General features: G+C 30.5%; 6 protein-coding genes and 1 long non-coding RNA gene across 7 annotated transcripts; 2 read left to right on the forward strand and 5 right to left on the reverse strand.

Annotated features, from left to right (window-relative positions):
- The first annotated feature begins 627 nt into the window (after window positions 1-627).
- Window positions 628-3,433, forward strand: LOC101488493 (transmembrane emp24 domain-containing protein p24beta2-like). Its single transcript, XM_004491555.4, has 5 exons — window positions 628-787; window positions 887-1,093; window positions 2,217-2,403; window positions 2,510-2,617; window positions 3,099-3,433. The coding sequence occupies exons 2-5, from the start codon at window positions 887-889 to the stop codon at window positions 3,230-3,232; spliced, it is 636 nt and encodes a 211-aa protein (XP_004491612.1). The 5' UTR covers window positions 628-787; the 3' UTR covers window positions 3,233-3,433.
- Window positions 3,434-3,775: 342 nt separating this feature from the next.
- Window positions 3,776-6,194, reverse strand: LOC101488834 (protein NOI4-like). Its single transcript, XM_004491556.4, has 3 exons — window positions 6,055-6,194; window positions 5,633-5,821; window positions 3,776-4,124 (listed from the first exon to the last, which is right to left on the reverse strand). The coding sequence occupies exons 1-3, from the start codon at window positions 6,058-6,060 to the stop codon at window positions 4,083-4,085; spliced, it is 237 nt and encodes a 78-aa protein (XP_004491613.1). The 5' UTR covers window positions 6,061-6,194; the 3' UTR covers window positions 3,776-4,082.
- Window positions 6,195-7,116: 922 nt separating this feature from the next.
- On the reverse strand, window positions 7,117-7,582 carry LOC101489159 (uncharacterized). The gene has a single exon (XM_004491557.4). The coding sequence runs from the start codon at window positions 7,523-7,525 to the stop codon at window positions 7,307-7,309; it is 219 nt and encodes a 72-aa protein (XP_004491614.1). The 5' UTR covers window positions 7,526-7,582; the 3' UTR covers window positions 7,117-7,306.
- Window positions 7,583-8,321: 739 nt separating this feature from the next.
- On the reverse strand, window positions 8,322-13,120 carry LOC101489491 (acetyl-CoA acetyltransferase 2). Its single transcript, XM_004491559.4, has 13 exons — window positions 12,987-13,120; window positions 12,073-12,134; window positions 11,738-11,836; window positions 11,477-11,650; window positions 11,269-11,374; window positions 11,049-11,187; window positions 10,812-10,955; window positions 10,394-10,479; window positions 9,665-9,764; window positions 9,408-9,518; window positions 9,282-9,323; window positions 8,843-8,929; window positions 8,322-8,724 (listed from the first exon to the last, which is right to left on the reverse strand). The coding sequence occupies exons 2-13, from the start codon at window positions 12,113-12,115 to the stop codon at window positions 8,635-8,637; spliced, it is 1,221 nt and encodes a 406-aa protein (XP_004491616.1). The 5' UTR covers window positions 12,116-12,134; window positions 12,987-13,120; the 3' UTR covers window positions 8,322-8,634.
- Window positions 13,121-17,149: 4,029 nt separating this feature from the next.
- Window positions 17,150-22,037, forward strand: LOC101490014 (nudix hydrolase 7-like). Its single transcript, XM_004491560.4, has 7 exons — window positions 17,150-17,720; window positions 18,638-18,775; window positions 19,935-20,012; window positions 20,090-20,140; window positions 20,817-20,851; window positions 21,009-21,117; window positions 21,735-22,037. The coding sequence occupies exons 1-7, from the start codon at window positions 17,517-17,519 to the stop codon at window positions 21,942-21,944; spliced, it is 825 nt and encodes a 274-aa protein (XP_004491617.1). The 5' UTR covers window positions 17,150-17,516; the 3' UTR covers window positions 21,945-22,037.
- LOC105851679 (uncharacterized) lies at window positions 18,475-21,110 on the reverse strand. The gene is made up of 2 exons (XR_001143426.3): window positions 20,973-21,110; window positions 18,475-18,810 (listed from the first exon to the last, which is right to left on the reverse strand). It is a non-coding gene; the product is annotated as an uncharacterized lncRNA (long non-coding RNA).
- A 1,969-nt stretch (window positions 22,038-24,006) lies between the features above and the next one.
- LOC101490554 (fasciclin-like arabinogalactan protein 2) lies at window positions 24,007-25,765 on the reverse strand. The gene has a single exon (XM_004491562.4). The coding sequence runs from the start codon at window positions 25,613-25,615 to the stop codon at window positions 24,374-24,376; it is 1,242 nt and encodes a 413-aa protein (XP_004491619.1). The 5' UTR covers window positions 25,616-25,765; the 3' UTR covers window positions 24,007-24,373.
- Between the last annotated feature and the right edge of the window lie 179 nt (window positions 25,766-25,944).

The following is a 25,944-nucleotide window of genomic DNA, read 5'->3' on the forward strand; positions in this document are numbered from 1 at the left end:
GTCCATTTACGTATACTGTTTGGTCAAATTTTCAATTAAAATACTATTGTATTTGCAATATTTTTCCTTTAATTATTAATCTAACTTTTTTGTAAATATTATTGTGAATTTGAATGTTATAAATTTATTACTATTATGTTTTTGTTAGATATTTAATGTGATATAGTAAATTATTAAATACATATAATTTATTTATGAATATAAATAAATATCTTAAAATTGATTAAAAGTAAACAAATAAATTGATAAAAAAGAAATTATTTTTGATGTAAAAAAAAGTCTCAACACACAAAATTGGCATCAACATTTTGGAAAGAGTTTTGTATTTTTGACTAAAAATTTTGGAAAGTGTTGAAACTTAAAATATAAATTTCTCTAATTATTTATGGAATGTTTGGGTTGTTTATAGTAATTTACACCCGAATCATGAATTCGGGTCAACCCAAAACGACATTGCGAACGCGAACCCATCTTAGGTTTGTAGTTGGCACACGATGAAGGAAGTACAATGTCTTTTAAAACCCATATGACGTGTCAAATTTTTATTGGCCGGGTGAGCTGCATAGTCCAATCACACACCGACATATGACTCACAACGACGCCGTTTCCAGTTTCACAAAAATCACCAAACCAAACTAAAAAAAAAACAAACACACTTCGTTGAAATTAAAATTAAAATCAAAATAAAAAAAAATTAGCGTCTCTCTCAGCGTTGTTCTGTTTCCTCTGAGTCTTTCTTTCTTTCTTCTTTCTCCTAATCTCAGAGAAGTGACTCCAAGAAAGAAAGGTATTTTTCTTTTTATTTCTTGATCTTTTTTAATTTTATTTTTTTGGGGTTTAATAGAAACTGTGTGAAAAATTTAATAATATTTAATTTTGGGTGCAGATGGGATTTTCATTGAGACATAGTGTTTTGGTGTTGGTTTTAATTGGGGTTCTGTTGAAAGTATCAGAAGGGATCAGATTTGTTATAGATAGAGATGAATGTTTCTCACATGATGTTAAGTACGAGGGTGACACTGTTCATGTTTCTTTCGTTGTTATTAAGGCTGATTCTCCATGGCATTATGGTGATGAAGGTGTTGATCTCGTGGTATGTTCTTAATTCTCAATTTCTTTTGCTTAATTTCATTCCTTTTAACTGCTATTATATCATATTTATGATTAAATCCCACATTATTTATTTATTTATTTATTTTATTTTAACCGTAGCAATTGTAAGAACCCTATTCATATGCAATTGATATTTACTTTACCTTAATTTTGAGCTTGTGAAGGGGAAGTATGATAAGTCAAAGTTTCTTTCTTGTTCACTTCTTAAGTTTAAAAACAGTTTGTTTTACTTGCTACTCAATCCTTTAAAGCACTGACATGCCGGTACTACTAATGTAGAAAAGATAGGACACCGATACATATATGATAGTTTTTCATGTAGTTATACTTCATGTTTTTAACCCCATCATTAATCATCATTGCTTTGACACATCTTTAATCCATGTAGTTGTTGTGTTTGAGATGTGTCCAAGGGGTCTAAGGTGTGTCGAAGCGAAGAAAAACAAGTTTAATTTTTGGGACACTTAATTGAAGTGTCGGACAACATGACACACCTAATCCTAGAGGTGGCCATGCTTCATAGACTCAATCACATGAATGGATACAAAGTAAAAATCAACAATAATGATTTTTGTTACTATGTGTGGTGTCTTATTGGTTTGGTTTGTGTATTCTGAAGCTAAGGTTAACATATATACGTCTTTTTGTTAATCATACCTAAGGGAGATAGAGAAGCTATTGATTTTCTTTCTAATCATAACCATGCCATTGTTATTCCTTGCTAGATATTGGAAGTAATTGTGAACTCAAACTTTAATCCCATAAAAAGTGAATGCTGGTTAAACACCATGCGAAGCTTATTTCGATAACTAGGAGATAACTTCATGGTTTAAAACAATTGAAGTTGTTTTTAGTAAGAAATTGCATTTACGTCTAAGAGTTTATATGTTCCATATTACCTTCACAATTAGAAATATAAATGATCAAAATTTAGGTATCATTTTGTGTATTAGTGTTCTACTTTCCAGATCTTTTTACAGATATATATCTCAAGCATCCACACAAATCAACATCTCTATCTGCCAATGCTAGAAACAATAATCTTTCTTTGAATATATCTGATCATGTTTGAATCTCATTGCACGATTATGTGATAATTTCAGGTAAAGGGGCCTGCTGGTGATCAAATTCAAGATTTTCGTGACAAGACCAGTGAAAAGTTTGAATTTGTGGCTCACAAATCAGGGGTTCATAAGTTCTGTTTCACCAACAAATCTCCTTATCACGAGACCATCGATTTTGATGTGCATGTTGGTCACTTCTCTTACTTTGAGCAACATGCAAAAGACGGTAATGTCTCATTTATTTTCACTATGTAGTGTGGTAAACTGCTTTTTGAGTTGTATGGAAGTCTAATGAGAACAATCATTGAAACGTTTGTGACTGAAATATGCAGAGCATTTCAACCCTTTGTTGGAGCAGATATCAAAGTTGGAGGAAGCTCTTTACAATATTCAGTTTGAACAACATTGGTTAGAGGCTCAAACCGATCGCCAAGCAATAGGTATTATTATTTGAAGTTTACTTTCTGTTTATCTAAAAATTCCCATTTTCTGTACATAAAGTCCCACATACCAATAATTATTTTACTCATGTTAAGGATAAACACTTAGTTTATACTTTATATATGTCATCTGGTTTTCAATTATTGATTCCACCATTTAGTAAAACTTGCTGTCCCAACAATAATCCTAGTTCTATTCACTATCACACCAAACAAGTTGATCGGTTAAGAACATCTTTATTTTAACTCTTCCCTGCTTACGTGCTTTATTACTTTGTGGTCAAATTTTGAGCTACTCCAACACCATTTAGATAGATGGTGGAAGGTGCCATATTTTCCTGCATCCTTTCCTAGGTGAATGAACTATGAAAAGAATATATAACCATCTTAATTGATAAAAGCTATGAACTTGTTTCCTCTATTATCTTTTTTGTGAATGCAAATGCAATAACATGTTTGCTTATTACTGTCTGGAATGCAGTGAATGATGCGATGAGCCGAAGAGCAATACACAAGGCACTCTTTGAATCAGCAGCACTGATTGGAGCCAGTGCATTGCAAGTTTACCTTCTGCGGCGCTTGTTTGAGCGAAAGTTGGGAACCTCTAGAGTTTAAGTTAGGACATGTTCTGGGAACCTGTAACATTACCAATGCCAATGTTATTTTAAACTTTTTTTTTTTGTTTTGGTTGTGTCATCAGATGGATATTTATATCGGTTGTTCACTTTACTAAGAAGAATACTTGTGGAAAGATGTTAACTACAGTTGATTTCCGATAAAGAAATACAAATGACTGGCCATGTAGGCCTAAGATTACTTCTTCCCCTCCCAATATCGTCCAATTCATCTTTTTGCTGTGAACTTTCAGGCCAATGGATTAGAGAAATTGATATTTACTATTAGAAGTGCATCAGTTATTATTATTATTATTACATAAAGATGTTTTGTTAAATGTATGAATATCGATGTTCCATTGGTAACTACTGGGGATTGAGGTAATATCTTCAGCCATCAAGATTGCAATCAATTTTCAGTAGTTATCGTTCTGTTTTCAGCGTGAATCTCAAAAGGTGGAAACATTACATGCGAAAGAGGCTAGGTGAACTACAAGGAGTACAAGTCATGCGCAAACTCCATTATAAAACGATTATACCAACATGAAATGAAATATAAAATAGATACACAAACACCAACACCACTTTGAAACAATATAGAGAAGAGTCGATAAAAAGCTTGAATCCAAAAAACTGCCATGTAAGACTGAATCCAACATGTATTGAACCAACACAAATTCAAGTGATAAATCACTAGAAATCATAAATATAATATAATATTTGCTTCCTAATTGTTTTATCCCCAAGCCCAAAGTACAGAACTGTCATGACAAAAAAGATTCCCGCAATACCCATCATAGCTTTGAATGAAGCTCCAGACTTCCGGAATTATGTTGAGTTCAAAAGCCTTCTCATGATTCAGCAGATGCCTTTATGCAGCAAAACCATTTTTTCTGCAATAAATTAAAAAGATGGAGAAATCAATACATACACAGATTATTAATTGAAAGGGAACAAGGCAATCCATTTCAAAGTTTCATACGGCATTTCAATTATTAAAAATATATGCTTTTCTGGCACAAAATAAGTCTGAACAACAAAACCCCCACATATATTAATTCTGATATGAACTAATTACCCTAATAGTGGAAGGGATGACTGATGTCCAGCATGAAACGGTACAGGAGGAATGGATTAAAGGACAAGATAGAAACTAATAATCTAATATAGTATTTTATGTCTTTCATAACATGACATCAAGTAAGGGCTATAGATATAAAGGAGTAAAAGTCAAGCATGATTGCATAAGTTCTGGATAAAGATATGCAAAATAAGCGGTTAGTGTTAGTTAGAATAGTTAGTTAGCTAGAGGAGACTCAATCTGAAAAAAAGGGAAAAATAGTATAAATTATCCATTTTGAAAAATTTATGTAGTTCGAGGGGCAACTATATGATAGAACATTATAGCGTCGTTTGATCCATGTAGCTGAGCCTACTTAGTGGGATAAGGTTTGGTTGTTGTTGTTGTGGTAGTAGCTGAAGGGGCAAACCTTGGATGGGAAATCACTCTCCTATTCTCAACCATTTCCATAAAAATGTTCTTTCCTTTTATGATTTGTTGATTGTGTAAAACTTTTTACACTGACAGTGCATCCAAATTAAACTCTTCCTTTTATTTGTTTCCATCAATTTTCCCTTTCTCCTCTATGGATTGGTGACATTATAACACTAGGTTGGGAATCAGTTACATGAGTAAATCAATGCCATTGGGCTCTATCAACAACAAAAATTTAGGGATCTATATATTATGAGTCTCAACCAAATCATATATCACTAAAGGACATTGGCATAAACTAGGGTATGAGCATGAAGCACAGATTCTCTTCATGAAGGTGACCCTATGCCTATTGGAGTATGAAAAATTTGCACAAGTTATAGCATTGGTGACTGCAGCACTACCAATGACCGACTAAATTTCAGGCTAAGCTTGGCAGAAACGACAGTAGAAGAAAAGTGAACCGCACTAGCTTCACTCTTTTTCATTTTCACCAATAAAATCTTAAACAAGAAAAGCAAGGCAAAGATACAGAATGGGTTACATGTGTACAATAGGAAGATGTGTAGAGGGCCATCAAGTTACTAAATCATTTCTACAAGATAAGAGTTTGAATAAGAAAAATGAACTACCCTACTGCCATGAAGCTGTAGCAGCAAACAAGGTCTATTGCAATAAAACAGAATGACCAAAAACCCTTTAAACAAACAATAAGAAAAAGAACAATACTTACAATCTTCACATTATTAAGGCGTCTAATAAAAACCGAGGTTTAAAACTCCTTAAAAATGAAGTGCAGTAAATTAAATTTGTTTAATTGCCTCAAGATAAATAAATAAATAAATGCTAATTTTGCGTTGTTGAGTTGATGAAAATGAAAATGAAATTGAAAAGTAAAGAACATACAGATTGGGGCTTGCCACCAAGAACAACTTGATGTTTGTGCTTGGTGTTAAGATCCTTTGGTGGTGAATGAATGTTAGCACCAGTTTTCCTCTCATTCCTAGCTTTATTGAAAATAACTGTAAATCCCTCAGCTGAAGCTGGATCATTCACATCCCATTCCCCAAACTTGGGCAATGGTATACCCTTGTCCTGTACATTGAAGTTCACGACAATCAAGTTTTGATGTAAAAATGGTACACAATAATTATAATTTGTATAGATTTGGCGTTGAGTTAGGTTTAAATAAAGTAAAAATATGGAAATAATTCATAAATTTGAGTACGAAATATAAATCTAGTTATGTGAAGATAAAGAGAAGAAAATGAAATCTAATAGCGTGAGATAGCGTGAGAGAGAGAGGGAGTTGCAATAGGAAAACATACCGCCATGGTTGGAGTTGGTGCAGAAGAGAAGAGAAGAGAAGAGAAAGAGGGAATTGTATTGTGTGTGTGGAGATTCTCCGTTTACCAGTTGGGAAGAGAAGACAGTTGAACAAACAAACACTGGGCCCGCCCTATGCTAATCAAATGGGCCCAACTTTCCCCACCCTATTATTTCATCGTCTTACTTCTCTTTATGTTCTATTCTATCATCGAATTTATTTTATTTTTCGTTCATCTCAAAATATGATGAAATATTTCAAAATCCATTCTCAATTTTAATATTTGAATGATATTATTTTTACCTTCTTATTCAACCAGAGGCCAAAGAAAAATACCGACATAAAACTGTATTTTCCCCTCTACTTATTTAACTATATAATTAGTTAAGAACACAAACAAACACTTATCACACAACAGCAAATATTTTCCTTAATCAAAAAAATTAATAAGTTTAATAAACTTTTTTTTAAAAAATTAGGCAAAAAAATTGGTTATTTTTTAACGTGTATTTTTGAAGCATATGACGTGGGGTGTAAAAACATTAACCAACTTGTGAAAATTCAAAATTTATATATTTAATTTTTGGAAAATTTAAAATTTATTTTTTTCATTATAAATTTATATTTTGTATATTTAATAAATATTATTAAGTACACTTGTTAATATATCCATCTTTTAACTATAGACCTTTTGTTCTATTAGTGTTTGGAGAATGGGTAAATCACGGTCGATCGAGCGTTTCAATTCGATTATTCAAAAATTGGTAAAATTTTATAGGAACTTGAGAAAGTGGTCGTATAGTAAAATTTCTCATATGATTTTGAGGCACTTTCATTTATATGATTGAGTTTTTTTAATTTATTTTCATGATAAAATTATATGACTTTATTAAACTTAACGCCAGTGCGCTTTTAAAATCCTATACAATTCTATCTCAATGATGAATTCAACCACCCAATTAACTTAAACTTATACGACTTCAAAACTTAAGTGTACAAAATTGAACTCAGAAGTTAAAAGTTAATCAAAGTTGATTAAACTTTCAACCTTGCAAAAGGGGTGTATAATACAAATAAAATGAATCTTAATTGGACTCTTAATACAACAAACAACAACTAATTTACACCAAACCCAATGCTACAAATATTTATGCAACAATTAACCAACCGAAATTTTTACTGGTAAAGTAAAAATAAAAAGAAGAAAGGCACAGAACAGAAATATTGGATAGTATTGTTGGAGACAGTTGAGATCAAACGTTGTTGGCAACAAAGTTTGGTTTGGAATGAGGTAATGGAGAAGGTGAAGATAAGGTTTTTGCAGCACCTGGCGGTGGAGTTGGCATACCATAAACTTGAGGATTTGTGTAAACATCACGTCTTCCTCTTGCTCTTCCAAAAAAGTAACAACCAAATCCAAGAATTAAACACAAGAAGATTAAAGGAAGAGAGATCACCACTACCATTCCCATTTTTTTATTTCCTTTTCTTTTTCTAAGCTTGATTTGCTTGTGTAAAAAGAGCAAGAAGAGTATTTGTTTATATAATGAAAGTGTTAGATTCTGTTTAGAAAGTGTTGTGTTGTAATAATGAGCTTAACGTTCAAGTTTCTAACGGTCACTTTTTCTGTCCCACAAGAGTTGTTGTCCTACTAAAACGTTTCTCTGCTTTAACGTAGTTTTTGTATTGTTTTTTGGTATAAACCAATTCTTTATTTTTCTGGTAGTATATTTATTTATTTAAATATCACAAATTTCCATTATCAACTTAGCTGGCAGTCTCGCAAATTTTCCATCAAAGTTTTTAGAACTACTTTGGTAAAAAGTAAATTAAAGATTAAGTGATTTTTTGTAAAAACAACTTTGATATGCATTTGAATATATATTTATCTAAAAGTAAGATGAACAAAAATTTGAGACCAAAATTTCTTTCTTTATAGAAGACTCCAAATCTCAGTCAGGATTCAATTTAGGACTTGAATTATTTTCTCTTAATAAAAATTAAACAATCAAATTTGTTTCAAAATTGATTTTATAATTTTAAATCACTTTTGCTATTCCTATGTGTAATTTAAAAACATCACTTTTAATGCATCAGGATTCAATTTAGGACTAGAATTATTTTCTCTTAATAAAAATTAAACAATCAAATTTGTTTCAAAATTGATTTTATAATTTTAAAGTCACTTTTGCTATTCCTATGTGTAATTTAAAAACATCACTTTTAATGCATCAACATTCAATTTGGATTAGCTTCATGTAACAATCATTGAGCTCATAAGACCAACCACAGCTTGCTTATTCCATCTTTTTGTGTCAATTCAGTTTTAAACATATTCTTGCAAAACACACGAATCTATGTAATCTTGTGTTCAGAATAAGAAGTTTGAAGAACAAATCATCCCGAATCAAGTTACATCAGCAACTTATTACAGAGAAAACGAAAATCTAAATAATGGGTACTCTGATCCTAAGAAATTTCCACTTCAGCAAGAACTAAGACTTAAAATCTACTAATCATATAGCCAAATTGCTGTCTACTCTTTTGCCTGTGTAATAAGGTTTGAAACTTGCATTTGCAATTATACGAGCTCCACAACAAGGGCAGATGCACCACCTCCTCCATTGCATACGCCACCGACACCGTATTTACCATTTTTCTGCCTCAGTACCTGCATGCAAAGTTACATCCAATATTACGGAAGGTATCATACGTGAACCTTTGCAGTAAAAAGTTACATATATAGTATCACATATTGCAAAATAATCAAATTTATCAGCTGAACATACCCCCAAAAGTGTCACGAGGATACGAGCACCACTGCAACCAAGAGGATGACCCAATGAAACAGCTCCACCATGTACATTTACTTTTTCCTGCAAAATATTAGTTATTCGTTATTTGAGTACAAAAATAAATGGCTTCCATTTCAAACACGGACACAACACTAACAATGACACATCGACACTGAGGAATTGAACATAATCATGTGTAGGTATTGTTGGGAAATAGGACACAAATTCAATCAAAAGTGTAAGTGCTACGTAGATGAAAGTTTAGATCCATAAATGACCACGATGAAGACAGATACATAGACAAGTTTTACATGTTCCACAGCACAAAAGGGAGTAGGGATCCACAACAGCATACAATCATCAAGACTCAATCGGAAATAGTTTACTAAACAGACATCACTAGATTACAATGTGATTACAAGAGACAACCTACCGGATTTAGTCCAAGAAGTTTCTGATTTGCAAGAGCCACCACCTACAGACAGCAATGTCAAGAGTTAAAATTCATGGTGTCGTTAATTGACAAACTACTCCAATTATATTTGACGTGAAATCCTACCGCGAAGGCTTCATTGATTTCATAAAAATCAATTTTTGAACTCTCCAACCCTGCATTGGCGATAGCTTTGGGAATGGCAATGGCAGGAGCTGTTGTAAATAACTCAGGTTCCTGTACAGATCACATCATACGAGCATAAAATTTTACTACTAGCTAACATATCAAACACTACAAATAATGAGAATACCACTACGGTTTGTCCGTTTTTCATTTTTTATGGCCTGAAGGCATAGCTCATATTTAAATGTTTTATGTACCTGAGCAGCATCCGCATATCCAGTGATTTTTGCAATGACCTGAAGCCCAAGCTTCAATGCTTTCTCTCCACTCACCAAAACTAATGCAGCAGCACCATCACTGTCAGCAGATAATTTTCATTTTCATTAAAATAAAATCAGGGCTCGTGCGGAAACTAAACTTACTAGAAATATATGTATGTCAGTTAATAGCATTTAAGGACTTAAACTAATGACAACTCAATATTTAGCATAGTGGATACTCAAGGAAGCATATAATACATTAGATAAGTCATAATATAACTCTAACTAACTTATGTCACCGAGCCACTTGTGGATTCAAGATTGTATAGGCAAAAAATGTCTGCCTTATGGCATTCTTGTGTTTTTCCAATATTTAAGTGTGAGCAGCAGCATTCTTGTGCTTGCAAGTGTGAGCACCAGATTTACATGCAGTTGTTCCCTTGCTATGCTTTTCCAATATGTATATCTAAATACTACTTTAAAACTGTGAGATGGACCATTCACTCAAACTGATAAACTACTCCATGCCAATATTACTACAACAATTTCTGATCTGAGTTTTTCCCTCACTAACTCACTCAAGTCTCAATAATAGGCTAACACTGAACTACTCCAATGAAACATGTTAAAGACCATGTAACAGTTGACAACAAGAGCATCCAAATACAAACAGTTAAGCAGAAAAGGACACAGAAAAATGTTGATAAAGTTTCACAATATATTAACCTTATGCTTGAAGCATTGCCAGCAGTGACAGAACCTCCACTCTCCTTGAAGCTTGGTCGGAGTTTCCTTAATTTGGCAGCATCAAACTGGCATAGCAAAAGGAATAAAATATAACAATATATTGGTTTACATTCAAATGCAAGTATAAACACAATTAATGATTATAATAAGTTACTAAATTTGCAAATAGAGGTACCATTGATGTAAATGTTCTTTATGTTAAGAGAGAAAAAATAACAAAACTCCGATCCCCACTCCTGACTAATTGATTACATTATTAGGCAGACATTGAATTAGTTACACAAGAAATTACTTGGAATACTTCATATGGATAGAGTCTATAGATATGTATTTTGCAGGCTCATCACATGCGCACAAGAACGAGTTTTACCATGGTTCAAGTTATTTGGGTGATTACCTTTCCTAGGCCTTCATCCTTATCAACAATAGTTGATGGTCTTCCCCTTCCACCAGACACTTCAACCGGAGTAATTTCCCATGCAAAGGAGCCACTTTCTTGGGCAGAAATTCCACGTTCAAAACTCTGGACTGCATAGTTATCCTGTGGGAAAAACACAAACATCGACAAAAATCAATTAGAATAAATGAGTGATTGTGCCAAAACTTATCTGAACAGAAATCAATCCTAAAATACCTGATCTTCTCTTGTTATTGAGTGGTTATCTGCACACAGTTCAGCGCACACTCCCATACCAACATCCTTATAAACATCCCACAAACCATCTTTCAACATCCCATCAACTAGTGAATCGTGTCCAAGGCGGGATCCTTTCCTGAATTTTTAGCATTTAATCAGTTTATTTCAAAAAAAGAACTAATCTTAAGAAAATTGTCAAATACATGTCAATATTGACCTTGCTTCTGCCAGGTATTTAGGTACACTAGACATGTTTTCCATACCGCCAGCCACAACAACATCATTGATGCCTAATTGAATACTCTGTGCAGCAAGCATTGTAGCTGCAGTTAATGAGAAAATATTTATTAACCTTGTTCTTTCATTGAAAAACTAAAAATTAAAAGATACAAAAAACAATTCTTTATTAATAAAAAATTACACACCTTTCATTCCTGATGCACAAACTTTGTTAATAGTAGTGCAAGCTACTGATTTGGATAGTCCTGCTCCAAGAGCAGCTTGTCTAGCGGGTGCTTGCCCCAAATTAGCACTAAGGACATTCCCAAAGTATACTTCCTCAACAAGTGATGGATCAACATTGGCCCTTTTAAGAGCAGCTACATATCAACAAAAATGAGATGAGCATATCTTCAACAAGTTTCAAATACAATGCAATAAGAACTGACACAGGTTTCCGTAATTACCTTCAATAGCTATAGAACCTAGCTTGGTGGCAGGTACAGATGATAGAGTACCAAGAAACCCACCCATTGGTGTACGTGCAACACCCACAATGCAAACATCTGTGAAAAACAAACTGATATGATCAACTAAACAAAAGGCCTCTGGCAAGTAACAGTCTAAGAGATATGAAAATCAATGTTCTTTTTTTGCTTGTATGATTGTGCCTGATGGATGAAATGAACAATAAACAGATGAATCTAAAGTTTGAATGAATCAGATAAATGCTACGCAAGCACAACAAAACTCCAATGTACTTTATACTGTATATATCTAAGTCAAATTTTTTGATAAAGACCTCTAGGCTGTATAGAGTCTGATGCTGCTGCTGCTGGTGCCATTGATGGATGAAAATTGAATCTGTAATAAAAAACATAATATATGGATGAATATGAATTTAATAAACAAGCCAACACATAAATAATCTCTAAGGAGTAAGAACTATCTTCCTATATGATTAATTAAACGAAACATCATAAATGATAGGCCTCAAAATATCAAATACATAAGCATACATTTAACATTCAGGTATTCTTGTCCAACTTTACATAACATTACATAGCCTAATTTCTTGAAGAAAACAATATAACCAAACACAAGAAAGTACCAAATTTCTTAGAGTATGTTTAAAAAAGAGAAAATTCACATTGTCAAACACATTCAAATGGCAGCTACATATTGGAGAGTTGATTCAACCCACATTCAGCATTCTTGGAACGCAATACCAAACACGCTATTTGAAGCGTACCAATACTAACACAACTTTTATCTATATTTCTTTCCCGAAACATCGATTCCTTTTTAGTTTTTAGCAATCTTATAAATGAGGTGAACCAAAACAAAAACAAAAACAAAAAATGTAGTTGACAACCCCCAAAGAAGAATATCAACTACTACAAGTGAATCTTACATTGAGTCTAAGTGATCCTCACAAAACCCCATCATCCCAGCACTATTAAACCCCCTCAAATCAAAGCCAAAATATACAGTACAAAATAGTAGCGCAATTTCATCTTAAACATATTGAAGTTCAACTATAACAAATAACGATGAGAGAAAAGATGGAAATAATGAAGATCTGATCTAGCAGAGGAGTAGAAAAAACAAAAAATGAAAACGTAAAAGCATGAATGTACAAAATATGAGATGAATTAATTATCTGAAATAAAGAGAAAAACAGATCTGAAAGAAATTGGGGTAAGAAACAGTTACCTTAAGGTGTGTTGTTGTTGTTGTTGAAGAGGGAAAGAAGAAGAAGAAGAAGAAGAGAGGGAAGAAAGGTGAAGAGTGAAGAAGCATGTTGTGATTTGAGTGTTTAAATAGTGCCATGTGGGACTTGACACGAGCTACACGCACACTTCTTCGACGCAACCAATGAAATTAAACAAATCACACTTCGTGCCACAAATTATCCAACCACTTCTCTTTTGTTTTCTAACAACAACACTTTTCAATTTTAGACTACACTTTTTTTTCCTTTCTTTCTTTTAACTAAATTATTATTATTACTATAAGATTTTTTCATTTTTTCATATATAATAGTTGAAGACACAACATTTGACCAAAATATTAAACAACTCAAAGATATAATATTTGTATCACATCATTTTGGTATGTTTTTATTTTTTAATAAGAGTATGCAAAAATTATTAGTATGAAATAAAATAAGAGAATATAAATATATAATTTATTTTCTTTAGTATTTTGTTTTATTGATAAGAGATAAATAAAATTATATTTTAAAAAAAAGATGAAATTATTTACTTTTTACATTTTGTTTGGGTTGAGATAATCATCCATTAATTAATATTTTTGAGCCAATACTTTAACTAGTGTGAGACTCATATTAGAAGAATATTTGCTCATAAAAAAAAATGAATAACTTCTCTACCTTTTATAAATTTACTTCCTTTATGTAGAGACTCGTTTTGGCAAAAGTAGAGGCTCAAAGCACTGTTTTTTATAGAAATTGATAAACTTTTTACAAGGATTCAAATTAAAAATAAATAAATATTTTAAAAAGATTAAAAATATACTTAATCTTAAAAATAGGGTGGTTATTATATTCAATTAAGGTGATTATTTTTAGAAATTGTTTAAAAAAAGTAATTTATATATACTGATAATATGAATATAGTATATATTAAATGATGTATTGCATCAACATTCAATGAATTAAAATAAAACCACGTAATTTGGCTTATTCATCACATCATTAACTAACTGTGTAAACTATTTAATTCCAATAATAATATAGATCGAATAAAATACCGATAATATTATATACAGAAATTAAAGTTTTATTCCAATAAAAAACAATCATTGTTCTCTAAAAAAATGGATGGCGGTTGTTTTTTGACACTTTAATTTCTACATGTTTATTAATTATGTAAAACAATGCAATTTTTTGTAGGCAAATTGGTCAGAAATAAAAGGCGTTGTAATAATAATAATAAAATATATAGGATGGCTTGCATGCGATGCACACTAATTATTTTTTATTTTTCACATGCACTTTGGACACACACGTGTCTCCTCTGCGCAACAATTAACTTATATAGGATTCCCCATTCTCTTTATTCGGTTACTATAATTTTATTATATAAATACTGTTTACTTAATGTTACTATTTATGAGAATGTCTACTTTTATTTTATGGTTTATGAAAAAAAAAATATATATATATATATATTGCTTTTGAGTAGAAAAACATAATTCCTACAACTTTAAAATATGAATCACACAAATTTTTATTTATTTTTATTTAAATTTTTAATAAATAATTCAAAAATATTTGTTATTATTTCACTTATTTTATTTGTATATTTAGAAATTAAAGTAATTAATATATCTCCATTTCTTTTAAAAACTTTTGAGAAATGGAGAGAGGATACCAAATTAACTACTAGTATTAACTATTTCACGTGTTTACTCAACATTAAAAAACCAAATACATTTTTATTTTTAATGTGATGTGACTCTGTCTTCCCTCTAAACTCTAGCTTTCTTCTTTGTCCACTAGAATCACTCTTCCATTTTTAATTTATTTAAACAAGTAAAATATCCTTGGTTTTTTCTCGCCTATGATAATCGAATGAAATCAGTCCAAAAAAAAAATTAATATATTATTTATAATGAGTTGGAAGTACTTTATTTATTTATATTTCGTTTAACTTCAAGTAAAATGTAATTGATTAATAATATTATAATCTTTTTTTATATTTATTAGTAATAAATATTAGTCTTGTGTTATTTTATGTATCAGTTGAAAATATCAATTTCGTATTTTTTAAAATTTATTAATAAAAAATATATGTTCCGTAATTTTTATTTCAAAATATGAATAGTTTTAATTTATTATGCATTTGTGAGAGTGTAAATTTGTATTTATTATAAATATGAATAGTAAAATTGCATAGACAAAATTTGTTAAATATTTATCTCATAAGTGACAAGTTTGGCTTATGATAGTTAAATTTTTGTCACAGAGAAATTGCCTCTTGTATAATAATTCATCTAATAAGTGATAATTTGTCACATATATAATAATTATTTTGAAATTTTTATTAATGAGAATTTGTTTCGTATATGATAATTCAATCACATAAATGACAATTTATCTTATATATGGTAGTTATTTTGAAATTTTATTAAGTGTCTTGTATTTGATAACTTGTCTCGTATTTGATATTTAAATTTTATAAGTGACAATTTATCTAGTGTATGATAATTATTTTGATATTTTTATCAGTGATAACTTATCTTCTATATAATAGTTCAATATCATAAGTGATAGTTTGTCCCGTATATGATACTTATTTTAAAAAAATTATAAGTAATAACTTGTTATGTACTATATGATAGTTCAATCTTATAATGATAATTTGTCAGATGTATAATATTTATTTTAAAACTTTTATATGTTGAAACTTATCTTATATATGACGGTCCAATATCATAAATGTCAACTTCTTCTCGTAATATTAATTTTGATATCTATTGGTGATAAATTATTCATTGTATGATAGATCAATCTTATCACCGACAATTTATTTTGTTTGATGTATTGATAATAATTTTAGATTTTTTATCTTTAATAGTTTATGTTGTATATAGTAGATCAATCTCACAATCCTAGTTTTTTTGTCATTCAAATATTTCTATAACAAATAAATAACACAAATTTGAACCAATATAAAGTCTTATTTCGTCTACTTTTTTTTTCCAGTTTATTTATGATTGTTTACTAAACATAAAAAGAAATAAAATGTAAGAACTTTAAACTTGACAAGGTATTATTATTATTTTATTATTATTATTATTATTTATTATTTTACAAACACTTGTTTATTTCATAGTGTAGTAATTTTCCCAAAAAGGAATTTTGTTTCTTCATTTTTATACTTTTCTGAAAAGGAAATTTTGTTTCATTGGTATTTTTCTGTCTCTCTTTCCTTCAAGTCTAACTCTCTTCTCTTCCCTTGTGAAAATATAATTTCCATATTGTGTCTTTTATCCATTTACTTTTACCTTTTCGTTATTTTTTTTTGTCTTGTTTTGTATTTGGTTGTTTGAATGTATTTATGGGAATCTTCATTTTTCCTTTAGTTTTATTTATAAATTTTGTATGTAATGCTATTATATCTATGATTGCATTTATTTTTTTTAGTTTAAATAAATAGTAATGTATTTCTCAAAACTCAATAAATTTTATGGTTTTCTCTATCTTTTAATAGGACACTATGGTTTTATTCTAAATTTTTAAAATAAAAAATAATTTTAAACTCAATTCGTTGAATATATTCATCTAAATTCAACTGTTAATATAAAAAAAATCTTTTAAAATGAGTAAATCATAAGGTATTTTGAAGTGATGCAGTATCTCACCACTCAAATTTTTTAGAACAAAAAGATATATAACTCAAATTATATATAACTCAAACTATTGAATATATCTCTTAAATCCTTAAAACAATATCACTAAGTCATTACAGTAAATATAAAGACAAAAATAGCTATTAAATTATATTTTTAAAATATTATCAAGTATTTAAATTATATTTTAAAAGTATTTGTCGTAGTATTTAAATTACAATTTTTGAAATATTTCAAATAATTTTTAAATATTAGTGTACGAAAAGGAAAAAAGGCAAAAGAAACACTTTCTTTTTTAATTATTGAAAAGTAAAAACGTAAAGAGTGGTGCTATCCGTTTTTACGAAGAAAAGAGGCACGAAACTCACAAATAGAAATGTATAACAATTTAAAACACGTTTCATGATATTTTGACAAAATCAATATATCGAAAAGTAAATAAATAGCCAACTTTTTAAATTAAATAAATGTAGAAACGGCAACCAACGCGTAATGCAGCACAGGGCCTGTTTTAAGAATGGAAAAAAAAATCATCATATATTTATTTTTCTCTATTTCGTAATCATATGACAATTTTTAATTTAAATAAAAAAACATGTAAAATTCGAAGAAAGTATATGCATAATATTTTAAATCTATTTTCTATTCTTGTATTGATGATTTTTGCATTGAAGATGATAGTATAAATCGTTTCTGCCTCTTTTCATTATTATTATTACCTTTGATTTTTGAATTTCATAGAAAGAGAGTTTAGTTTGTTAGAGAGGTTTTACAGTAACTAAGTTGTAAATTTGAGCTAATTCATTGTTGTTAATTGATAATAATCCCTTTTAGAGAGTTTTAGGTCAAAATTAATTAGAAGATTTGATGGAAAGTGAAAAGATTGAAGTAATTAGTGCGGAAGAGGATAAACACGGAGGAGTTATTCTGACCGTTAACAAGTCTATGGATTCTCTTTTCTTTGCTTCTAAATTGAAAGCTTCAATGTCTCATTGGAAGCAACAGGGAAAGAAGGGAATGTGGATCAATTTGCCCATACAACATTCAAATCTTGTTGATTCTGCTGTCAAGGTATATTTGTTGTTTTTGTTTTACTGCAATATATAGCTTATGAAGTGATTGAATTAAAATGTTGGATCCCAAAAACATGCTAAATCATCATGGACATAGTTCTTGTTTGGATAATTAGTTTAGTGTATGTTTGTTTCTACTTTTGGAGGAGTTAAAATTGATTCTAGATGTGTATAATTGATTTTTTTTACATGTTTAGTTGTGTTCGAGTAGAATTGATTCTAATTTGAAGATAATTTTTTTTTGATTGGTATTGCGATAGTTGGCCAAATTATCGTGTCCTAAGGGCTTTGTGCCGTGATTCATTGAAGTTCCATATTATTGCTTTTGAATGGACGCCTGTTTGGTAATTTTTTGACCGTGAAAGCAAACAGTCACTTTGTAACTTTTGGCTTGATTTTTAGCTTTGAATCTTTTGTTCAATTCACTTTTACATGAATGTATCGAAACAAAAATCACTTTACCTTCAAATCACTTTTATTCCGAATCAGTTTTACGAAATCAATTCCTTCAAAATCAGTTTTTGTCACTGCAGGACCAAACACATACTATTAAGGGTTTATAACTGAAACCTTTATTATACAAGTTCTTATATATAAGCTATTTCTATATATAAAAAAGTCAAATTATTTTCATATAAACTATAAATTATTTTTATAAGCTATCCTGAAGAACTTGTAGACATGTTATAAGTTGTTTTCATCAGCTCTCTCAAATAAGTACTTTTGCGGGTAGATAAGTACAAATAAGTAAATACAAAAGACTCATGTGGTCACTGAGTTAAGAGCAACCACATAAATAATTTGGATATATGAGTCCTTCATTTATATGTTGCTGAATATATATTTTACTGCAGCATATAGCTTAGACAGTGCCTGAATGTGAATCCTAACAAACAACTCTTTTTTATTTTGTAGGCTGGATTTAGGTATCACCATGCTGAGCCAGATTACTTGATGCTTGTATATTGGATCCCTGATACCCCTGATACCCTTCCTGCAAATGCTTCACATCGTGTGGGCGTTGGTGCTTTCGTTATCAACAGCAAGAGGGAGGTAATCTTTCACTGGTTTCTCATTGATTTCTCTTTCTGAAAAATCACTCACGTTCAAATTTTGCTGCCTGGAAAATATAAGGGGAAGAACTATACAAGTTTTTTTAATGGATAGACAAATGTTTGTTGGTAGTAAATTAGTAATTAGGTTAGTTTTCAAACTGTGGACATCTGAACTAAAACTCACTCGATTTCCTTCAACTCACCAATCGAGCTACCTACTTGTGACAAAAACGACACAAGTTTGACGAGATTTTTCTATAGCTTCGGCCAAAATCATTTTTGGATGGCAAAATCACTCTGCCTTTGTGGAACCAAAACAACTTTATAGAAAGGATAACTCATATTTGATATTGACAACGTGCGTTGAGAACATTTCAACGTAGATCCAAACATACAATATGTCATGCAAGTACATGTTACAAACTCATCTTAGACTAGTCCTATTCAGACAACTTTATACAAAATTACCTTCTTGCAAACGAATTAACTAGTGCTAGATAAAAAATTACTATAACAGAAAGTAAGGTAAATATATAAGCTTTAAGAAATTAATTACTTAGAAATGTACTGTTGTATATTAGATAAGGATTCTGGAAAATTTGAGAACTAGTCAGTTTAATTTTGGTCTCTCTTTTTCTGAAGTACTAAGAACAAAGATCATAAATGGGGATGTATATATGATAAAAAAAAACTAGTTGAAACTCCCAGACTCTCTCAAACTTCTTTGTTTTTGGATATCTTTCACAAAAACTTTGGGTCAGGGGTCCAATTTTTCTTTGACTACTTTGGACCTTTTTGGCTACAGTGAAACAGAACATTTCCAAAAGGTAATTGTTTGTCTGGTTGTGTTATTTCAACATCATAATTGGGAAACTGTATGTGGCACTATATCAATCTATTTCTATCTCATTTATTTTCCATCTTATACACCGATACCAATTTTAAAAATAACCCTCAAAGGGAGACCATATTTGATGTCCCATGTTGATGTTCAAACATCATTTCCCTTGTTTGTCGTTGTTCCATAACCATCAACTTGCTGTCCATCCTGGTCTTCATTAATTCTATTGTTACTATTCTGCTTGTGCTAAATATTGTATTTTATACAGTGACAATACAGGCGATTTATAGTGTTTAAATCATGTTTCATTTGATAGGTGCTTGTGGTTCAGGAAAGCGATGGTAGATTTGGAGGCACAGGCGTATGGAAGATGCCTACAGGAGCTGTTGATGAAGTATATCTAAAATGATTATTGATCAAATTATGAAACTTCTAAAATTATATATTGATCCATTTTAATTGTATTTGCAGGGTGAGGATATCTGCAATGCTATAGTTAGAGAAGTGAAGGAAGAGACAGGGGTAAGCAAACGCAAAATTTATAGTTTAGAGTAAATTATATTTTGCTTCTTGTTTGTTCCAATATAACAGCAAACTCTAAATCAAATTATAAATTACACTGCAAATAATAATTATGCATTTATATATATATATATTCGTAACCTAAGTGTTGTTATGCTTACATCAAACCCCATTCTTCATTCAAGAACTAAGTATTTTGATCTTGATCATTATTTTATTTGTGAGAAAATTTAATGCACTGAACTAGTGGTTCATCACATCTCTTCTGATGACCAAACTGCTGACATTTTAACTAAACCAACTATAACACCTATTTTCACTAAGTGTGGACTCAAACTCAAAGCTCGTGATTATTCTCTCATGATTATATATATATATATATATATCAATAATTTTTTTAATATATCTAGTTATCAATTAATTTTGACAATATGTAATTATTTAATGTTTTCTTTGGTTACATTTAAATGTTTAAATTTTGATGAACATATAGTATATTATAGTCACCTCCTATGGCCTTTATCATGTTCTTTGCCGGTTCTTCTGTTAACCAAAGCCTATGTTATGTTACTTAGGAGTATTTCACAAAGTGGAGTGTTATTTACTTTATAGTTTAATTTCATATTTTTTTGGACCTTCTCAAAGTCTCATGCCATTACTTTTGTTATTCCTTTAGATAGAGACCGAGTTTGTTGAAGTTTTAGCATTCAGGTAAGAGTAAACACTAACTTCATCAACTAGAATGTGATGTGAATGTGCATGTTATTATGTAAATGTTGCATATGCATAGTAATTCACAAATTGTGTCTGAAGTATATGGTCTGTGACTGACCTTTACATTCTCCTTCCGTTGTCTCGTTGGTATCAGGCAAAGCCATGAATCTTTCTTCCAGAAATCAGATTTGTTCTTTGTTTGTATGTTGCAACCTCGATCCTTTGACATTCAGAGTCAGGCCTCAGAAATTGAAGCAGCTAAGGTATATATATCTGTATATGTTCTAAGGCCTTTTGAAATGAATCTCACTAATTTTCAGTTTTGTTGGGTTCTATTGACATGTCTTTTAACATTTATATAATTGATATATGAGAAAATAAGAGATGCCCTGTGAGTGTAAACTGTTTTTACACTGAACTCCGCTAATCACCTCTCGTTTGTAAGGATATTTTAAAATTGGTGGTGTAACATGGCAAAATAGTGGTTTCTCATTGGATGATAGTGTAAAACTCATTAAACTCTTGATATATTTCAACTAATTACAAAATATCATATTTTTTAACCATACTTTTACAAATTTGCATAGGAAATAGTAAAAACAGATAGTTTGGTATTTTCATATATTTCCTTTTGCACATGGAACATAAAAGAAATGCAATATTTTTGCTATTATAAAAAAATTATCAAATAAAAAAGAAAACACAATACAAAACAAAACACATTCAAGTGCCTGGCATATGGCTAGCTTTTATCCTTCATTCAAAACTTTCTAAGTAAGTCAATGAAGGTTGTATGTTGATAATAATCTATCCTGAAATTGGTATACTAGAAAACTTTGTAAAGTACAAACCTTCTAACATGGTTTATTTTTCTATTCAGTGGATGCCAGTTGAAGATTATGCAGCCCAACCTTTTGTGCAAGAAAATGAGCTCTTTGATTTTATAGCGAAAATATGCTTAACAAAGTTGGATGGCAACTACACTGGTTTTTCTAGCATATGTACCAGTACATCTTCTGGCAAAAGAACATATCTGTATTTTAACAACGATACTATTGCTAGCCACTTGTTAGCTTCCAAACATGAGTAAGTTTAACATCAGCCTTGTTTTGTTAGGCTCCATGACTATTTGTATAAAGTCTTCATTATGGCGTACTATATTATATGATTCATTTTACTGTTAGTTCACTTCTTAAGTAACACCTTTATCCTTACACTTGGATTGTAATATATAATAGTAGTTGCCTCAATGGCTACCATTATATATTAAATTAGAATAAAATGATTGTTTGACACATAATAGCGATACTATGTACAGACACAGTATCTACTATTCATGTTATGATTAACACAGTATATATTAAATGGTTAACCGGGTTTAAATAATTGGTTAATTCATTCATTTTGTGGTTGTTAATGAGTTGTTTTATTTTCTTTTATCCATATTAACACAGTACATAGTATCGCTTTCTTTTCACAATCACTAAACTATGGATGATTAATAATGTGTAGATAATTGGCTAAAGAGCTATTTGATTGTTTATGAGAAGAAGGATATAAATGGATATTTGATGAATGTGTTTAATATGTGCAGCTGCCTTTTTGGGGAGTGGGGAAATTTGCCAATTGAAATACCTTTCTACCCTTAGATATTTTGTGAATTTTTATTAGTACATGGGTAAAAAAGAGATTTCTTCCAAGCTTTTGCATTCTTACCCGTTGATCAGCTTTTGATCATCTTTAAGAGACAAATTTGATTGGGTTTAAGATCTAGTTACCCCTAATTTGATGATGTGGGCAAAGATTAGTGTAGGGTATAATTGTACTAGTGCTGGTAATGAGTTATTATAGATATATAATAGATAATTGAATTTATTTATAATTTAATTTTTGAATCAAAATAATATTAATATAAATTAAAAAAAAAATTAACAAATCAAATTTAATTAATCATAATTCAATTTAGAATTAAAATTTAGTAATAAAAATAAAAATAATCATACTAAAATAATAAATCTTTGTCTACAAAATCGGTTTAACTTTCATAGTAATGAATTCATTTAAAAAAAATATAAACGGATAAGTTAATGTTGTTTGCACAGTAGTACAAACAAAACTTACTCACAGTAGTCTAAAATATAAACAAATTTAATTATATTTTTTATTCTGTTTCATAGTTTTTATAAATAAAAAAATATATCTAACTAAATTTCATTTTCTTTCTATCTTTACTTTATTTATAATCAAGATAGGAGAGACTAGTTGATATGACTGACTAACTGAGTGTATCTGAACAGTTATAGTAAAGTTAGTGATTATGATAATTTTTCGAGTTTGAATCTTTTTAAATCTCCTTCTATATTTCTTAACTCATCTACTGAATACATATGTGTTTACAAGGTCAACTTTGTAATTTACTTTTATTAATTAAAAATACATCATTTAATTATTAACTATTTTGAGTCAATGATTTAATCATTAATTAAAGTAACATATTTTCGTATTTTAATTATTGATGTCTATTGTCTATTTACATTCTTCACATTTGTATTTAATCTTTTTTCATTTTGAAAAGTTGTGAATTCAATTACGTAAAATAAGTATTTGAATATGTTGATTTTATTTACTTCTCTTATTTTTCTTAAATAAGTGATAGTATTTTTCATTTTTATTACTTCGATACTCTTCCAATTTAAAATCACCAATTTAAAATTCTCGTGATAACTAATACAGATTTCAAATTCAATCGCTCTTTGAATCAATAAAGTTTTTAGGAGCTAGACTCATCAAGAATATAATATACATATTGTTGTAGATGAGTCTTATTTTAATATTGTTGCGTAAGTTTCAACTTTAAATTTTATTGAATATTATATGTTTGGTTAATACATTTTTATTTTTTGACTCAACTAATACCTTTTTAACAAGCCTAAAATAAACTGGTTTATAATAGAAAAATGTTGTTTTATATATTACTTTAAAAAATAATATGATCTTTTTATTTCTTCCATTATTATAGTTTTGAAAATATAAATAATAGTAATTTGGTTTTAGTAAATTCAAATATTTAAAATTAAATATACTATAAAAGACTTTAAAATTATAGTAACAAGTGAGAAGAAATAGAAAGGGAAAGTGGGAGACTATACATGGGACACGTCTAAGATGTAGTCTACTTTAATAAAATGTTCATAATAAATTATATGCAATTATGCATACATCACAATTGGCAGCTAGCACAAATTGGATCTACCCATTACACATAGTCACACACCGACAAAAATAGCCAATCAAATAAATAAATACAAAATAAAAAAAAACTTAAAATTGTATTTTTTTTTCAAGAAAAAGAAAAACGACAGTGTCCCCAACACGTTGGTGTCACCGTTTTATTTCCTTCACAAACAATATCTCAAAGAAAGAAAAAAAGAAAAAAAGAAAAAAAAGAAGAAAAAGAAAGAATATTATCATCACCACAATTTGACCATAGCTGTCATCATGTTTTAATGATGCATACAATTATAGAACCAAAACTCCAATAAACAAACTAAAAAGCACCATAATGAATCCGAACCGTTGATTTAATCCACTCACTCCATTATCATCAGCAGCTTTCTGATCATCAGATTCTGAATCTGCATCTGGTCCATCCGCCGGTGAATCTGCATCCTCCGCCGGAGCTGCCTTACTCTTCTTCTTCTTCTTTGGCGCTTTAGGTGACTCAGCAGGTGCTAAATCTTCTTTTACTCCCTTAAACAATTCTCGTGGCATCAAAACTTTACTAATTTTGTACACTACAAATGGATCTTGATCTATCAATGTTCCAATGATATTCGCAGTATTAACCTTCGTTTCAAGGTTAACATCTTCTCCGTCATTTTGAACTGTGAAATCATACTTGTTTGCACCTTCGGTTGCTAACGTGTTCATGATACCGTTATTTGATTTCAACATTTGTAATGATTGGTAAACGGGAACTCCGTGATATAACAGAAGTGAAACCTTTTGAGAATCCGTTAGGTTTTTGTATTTTGTTGAGAAACCGTTAACGGCGCTGTCTGTTGGACAAAAAACAGTTAAACCGCCGTCTACAGTTTCTTTAAAAGTTGGAAGAGCTTTTGAAACTCTTAACAAATCTGCAAAAGCTTTGCAACCTTGTTTTGACATAATTGAGATTAAATCGATATCGCTCGGCGACGCCGTTGGAGCTTCGGCGTCGGCGGAGCTTAAAGGTTGACTGATTTGAAGAACGGAAATGACGTAAGGAATTTCTTGAACGGATTTAACGTAGAATGAATGGAGTCCGTCGTTGTCTTCGGCGGCGAAACCGACTTTACCGCCTTTTAGATTTGTGACGTTGACGTATCCAGCGGTTCCGGCGGCGGATCCAGTAGCTTGAAACATGGAGGAAACGAGAGTTGTTCCGTTAGTGATTTGGTGGAGTTTTTTGGCGCCAAAGTAGTCAACTAAGACGTGGAGGGAAAGAACGTTTTTGAGAGTGGAAACGGAGAGGTGTTTGTCGAGGAGAGAAGACATGGCGGCATTGTCGATGGCGAGGATTGTTATGGTTTGACGGCGGTTGATTTCGTCGGCGAGGTGAGTGACGGTGAGGTAATGGTTGAAAGTGGAGAAGTCAGGGTGTTTGGCGAGAATGCGAGTGATGTTGTGGTTGCCGTTGGTGGCGGCACCGGCGGTGGTGGAATGAATGAGTGATATAATGAGTGTGAGGGATAATAGAACAAGTGGTAGTTGCTTCTTCATTTTGGAAGATAAGAGAAAGTAGAATTAAGCAACTAAGCAAAGAGTGGTATCAATGTGTATATATGTAAGTTTATTAGTGTATTGTATGTATTATTTTAACTATATACCATGTTAGATAGTTTAATTACTCACTTACATTAAGTGTGGTGATGATATTAAAATGGTGTATGGTTTGGGTGCTGACAAATAATGCCAGGTTGGTATTAGGTTGTTGTAGGACCCATGAACATGAAGGATTGGATTTTTGGAAAAGGAAAAAATGTTTGGATGAACCCCTATATCTCTTATATATTTTTGGGAGAGAAAGATATATAATAATTGTCACTTCA

The sequence above is a fragment of the Cicer arietinum genome, chromosome 2, assembly GCF_000331145.2.
Source record: "Cicer arietinum cultivar CDC Frontier isolate Library 1 chromosome 2, Cicar.CDCFrontier_v2.0, whole genome shotgun sequence".
NCBI classification, from domain to species: Eukaryota; Viridiplantae; Streptophyta; class Magnoliopsida; order Fabales; family Fabaceae; genus Cicer; species Cicer arietinum.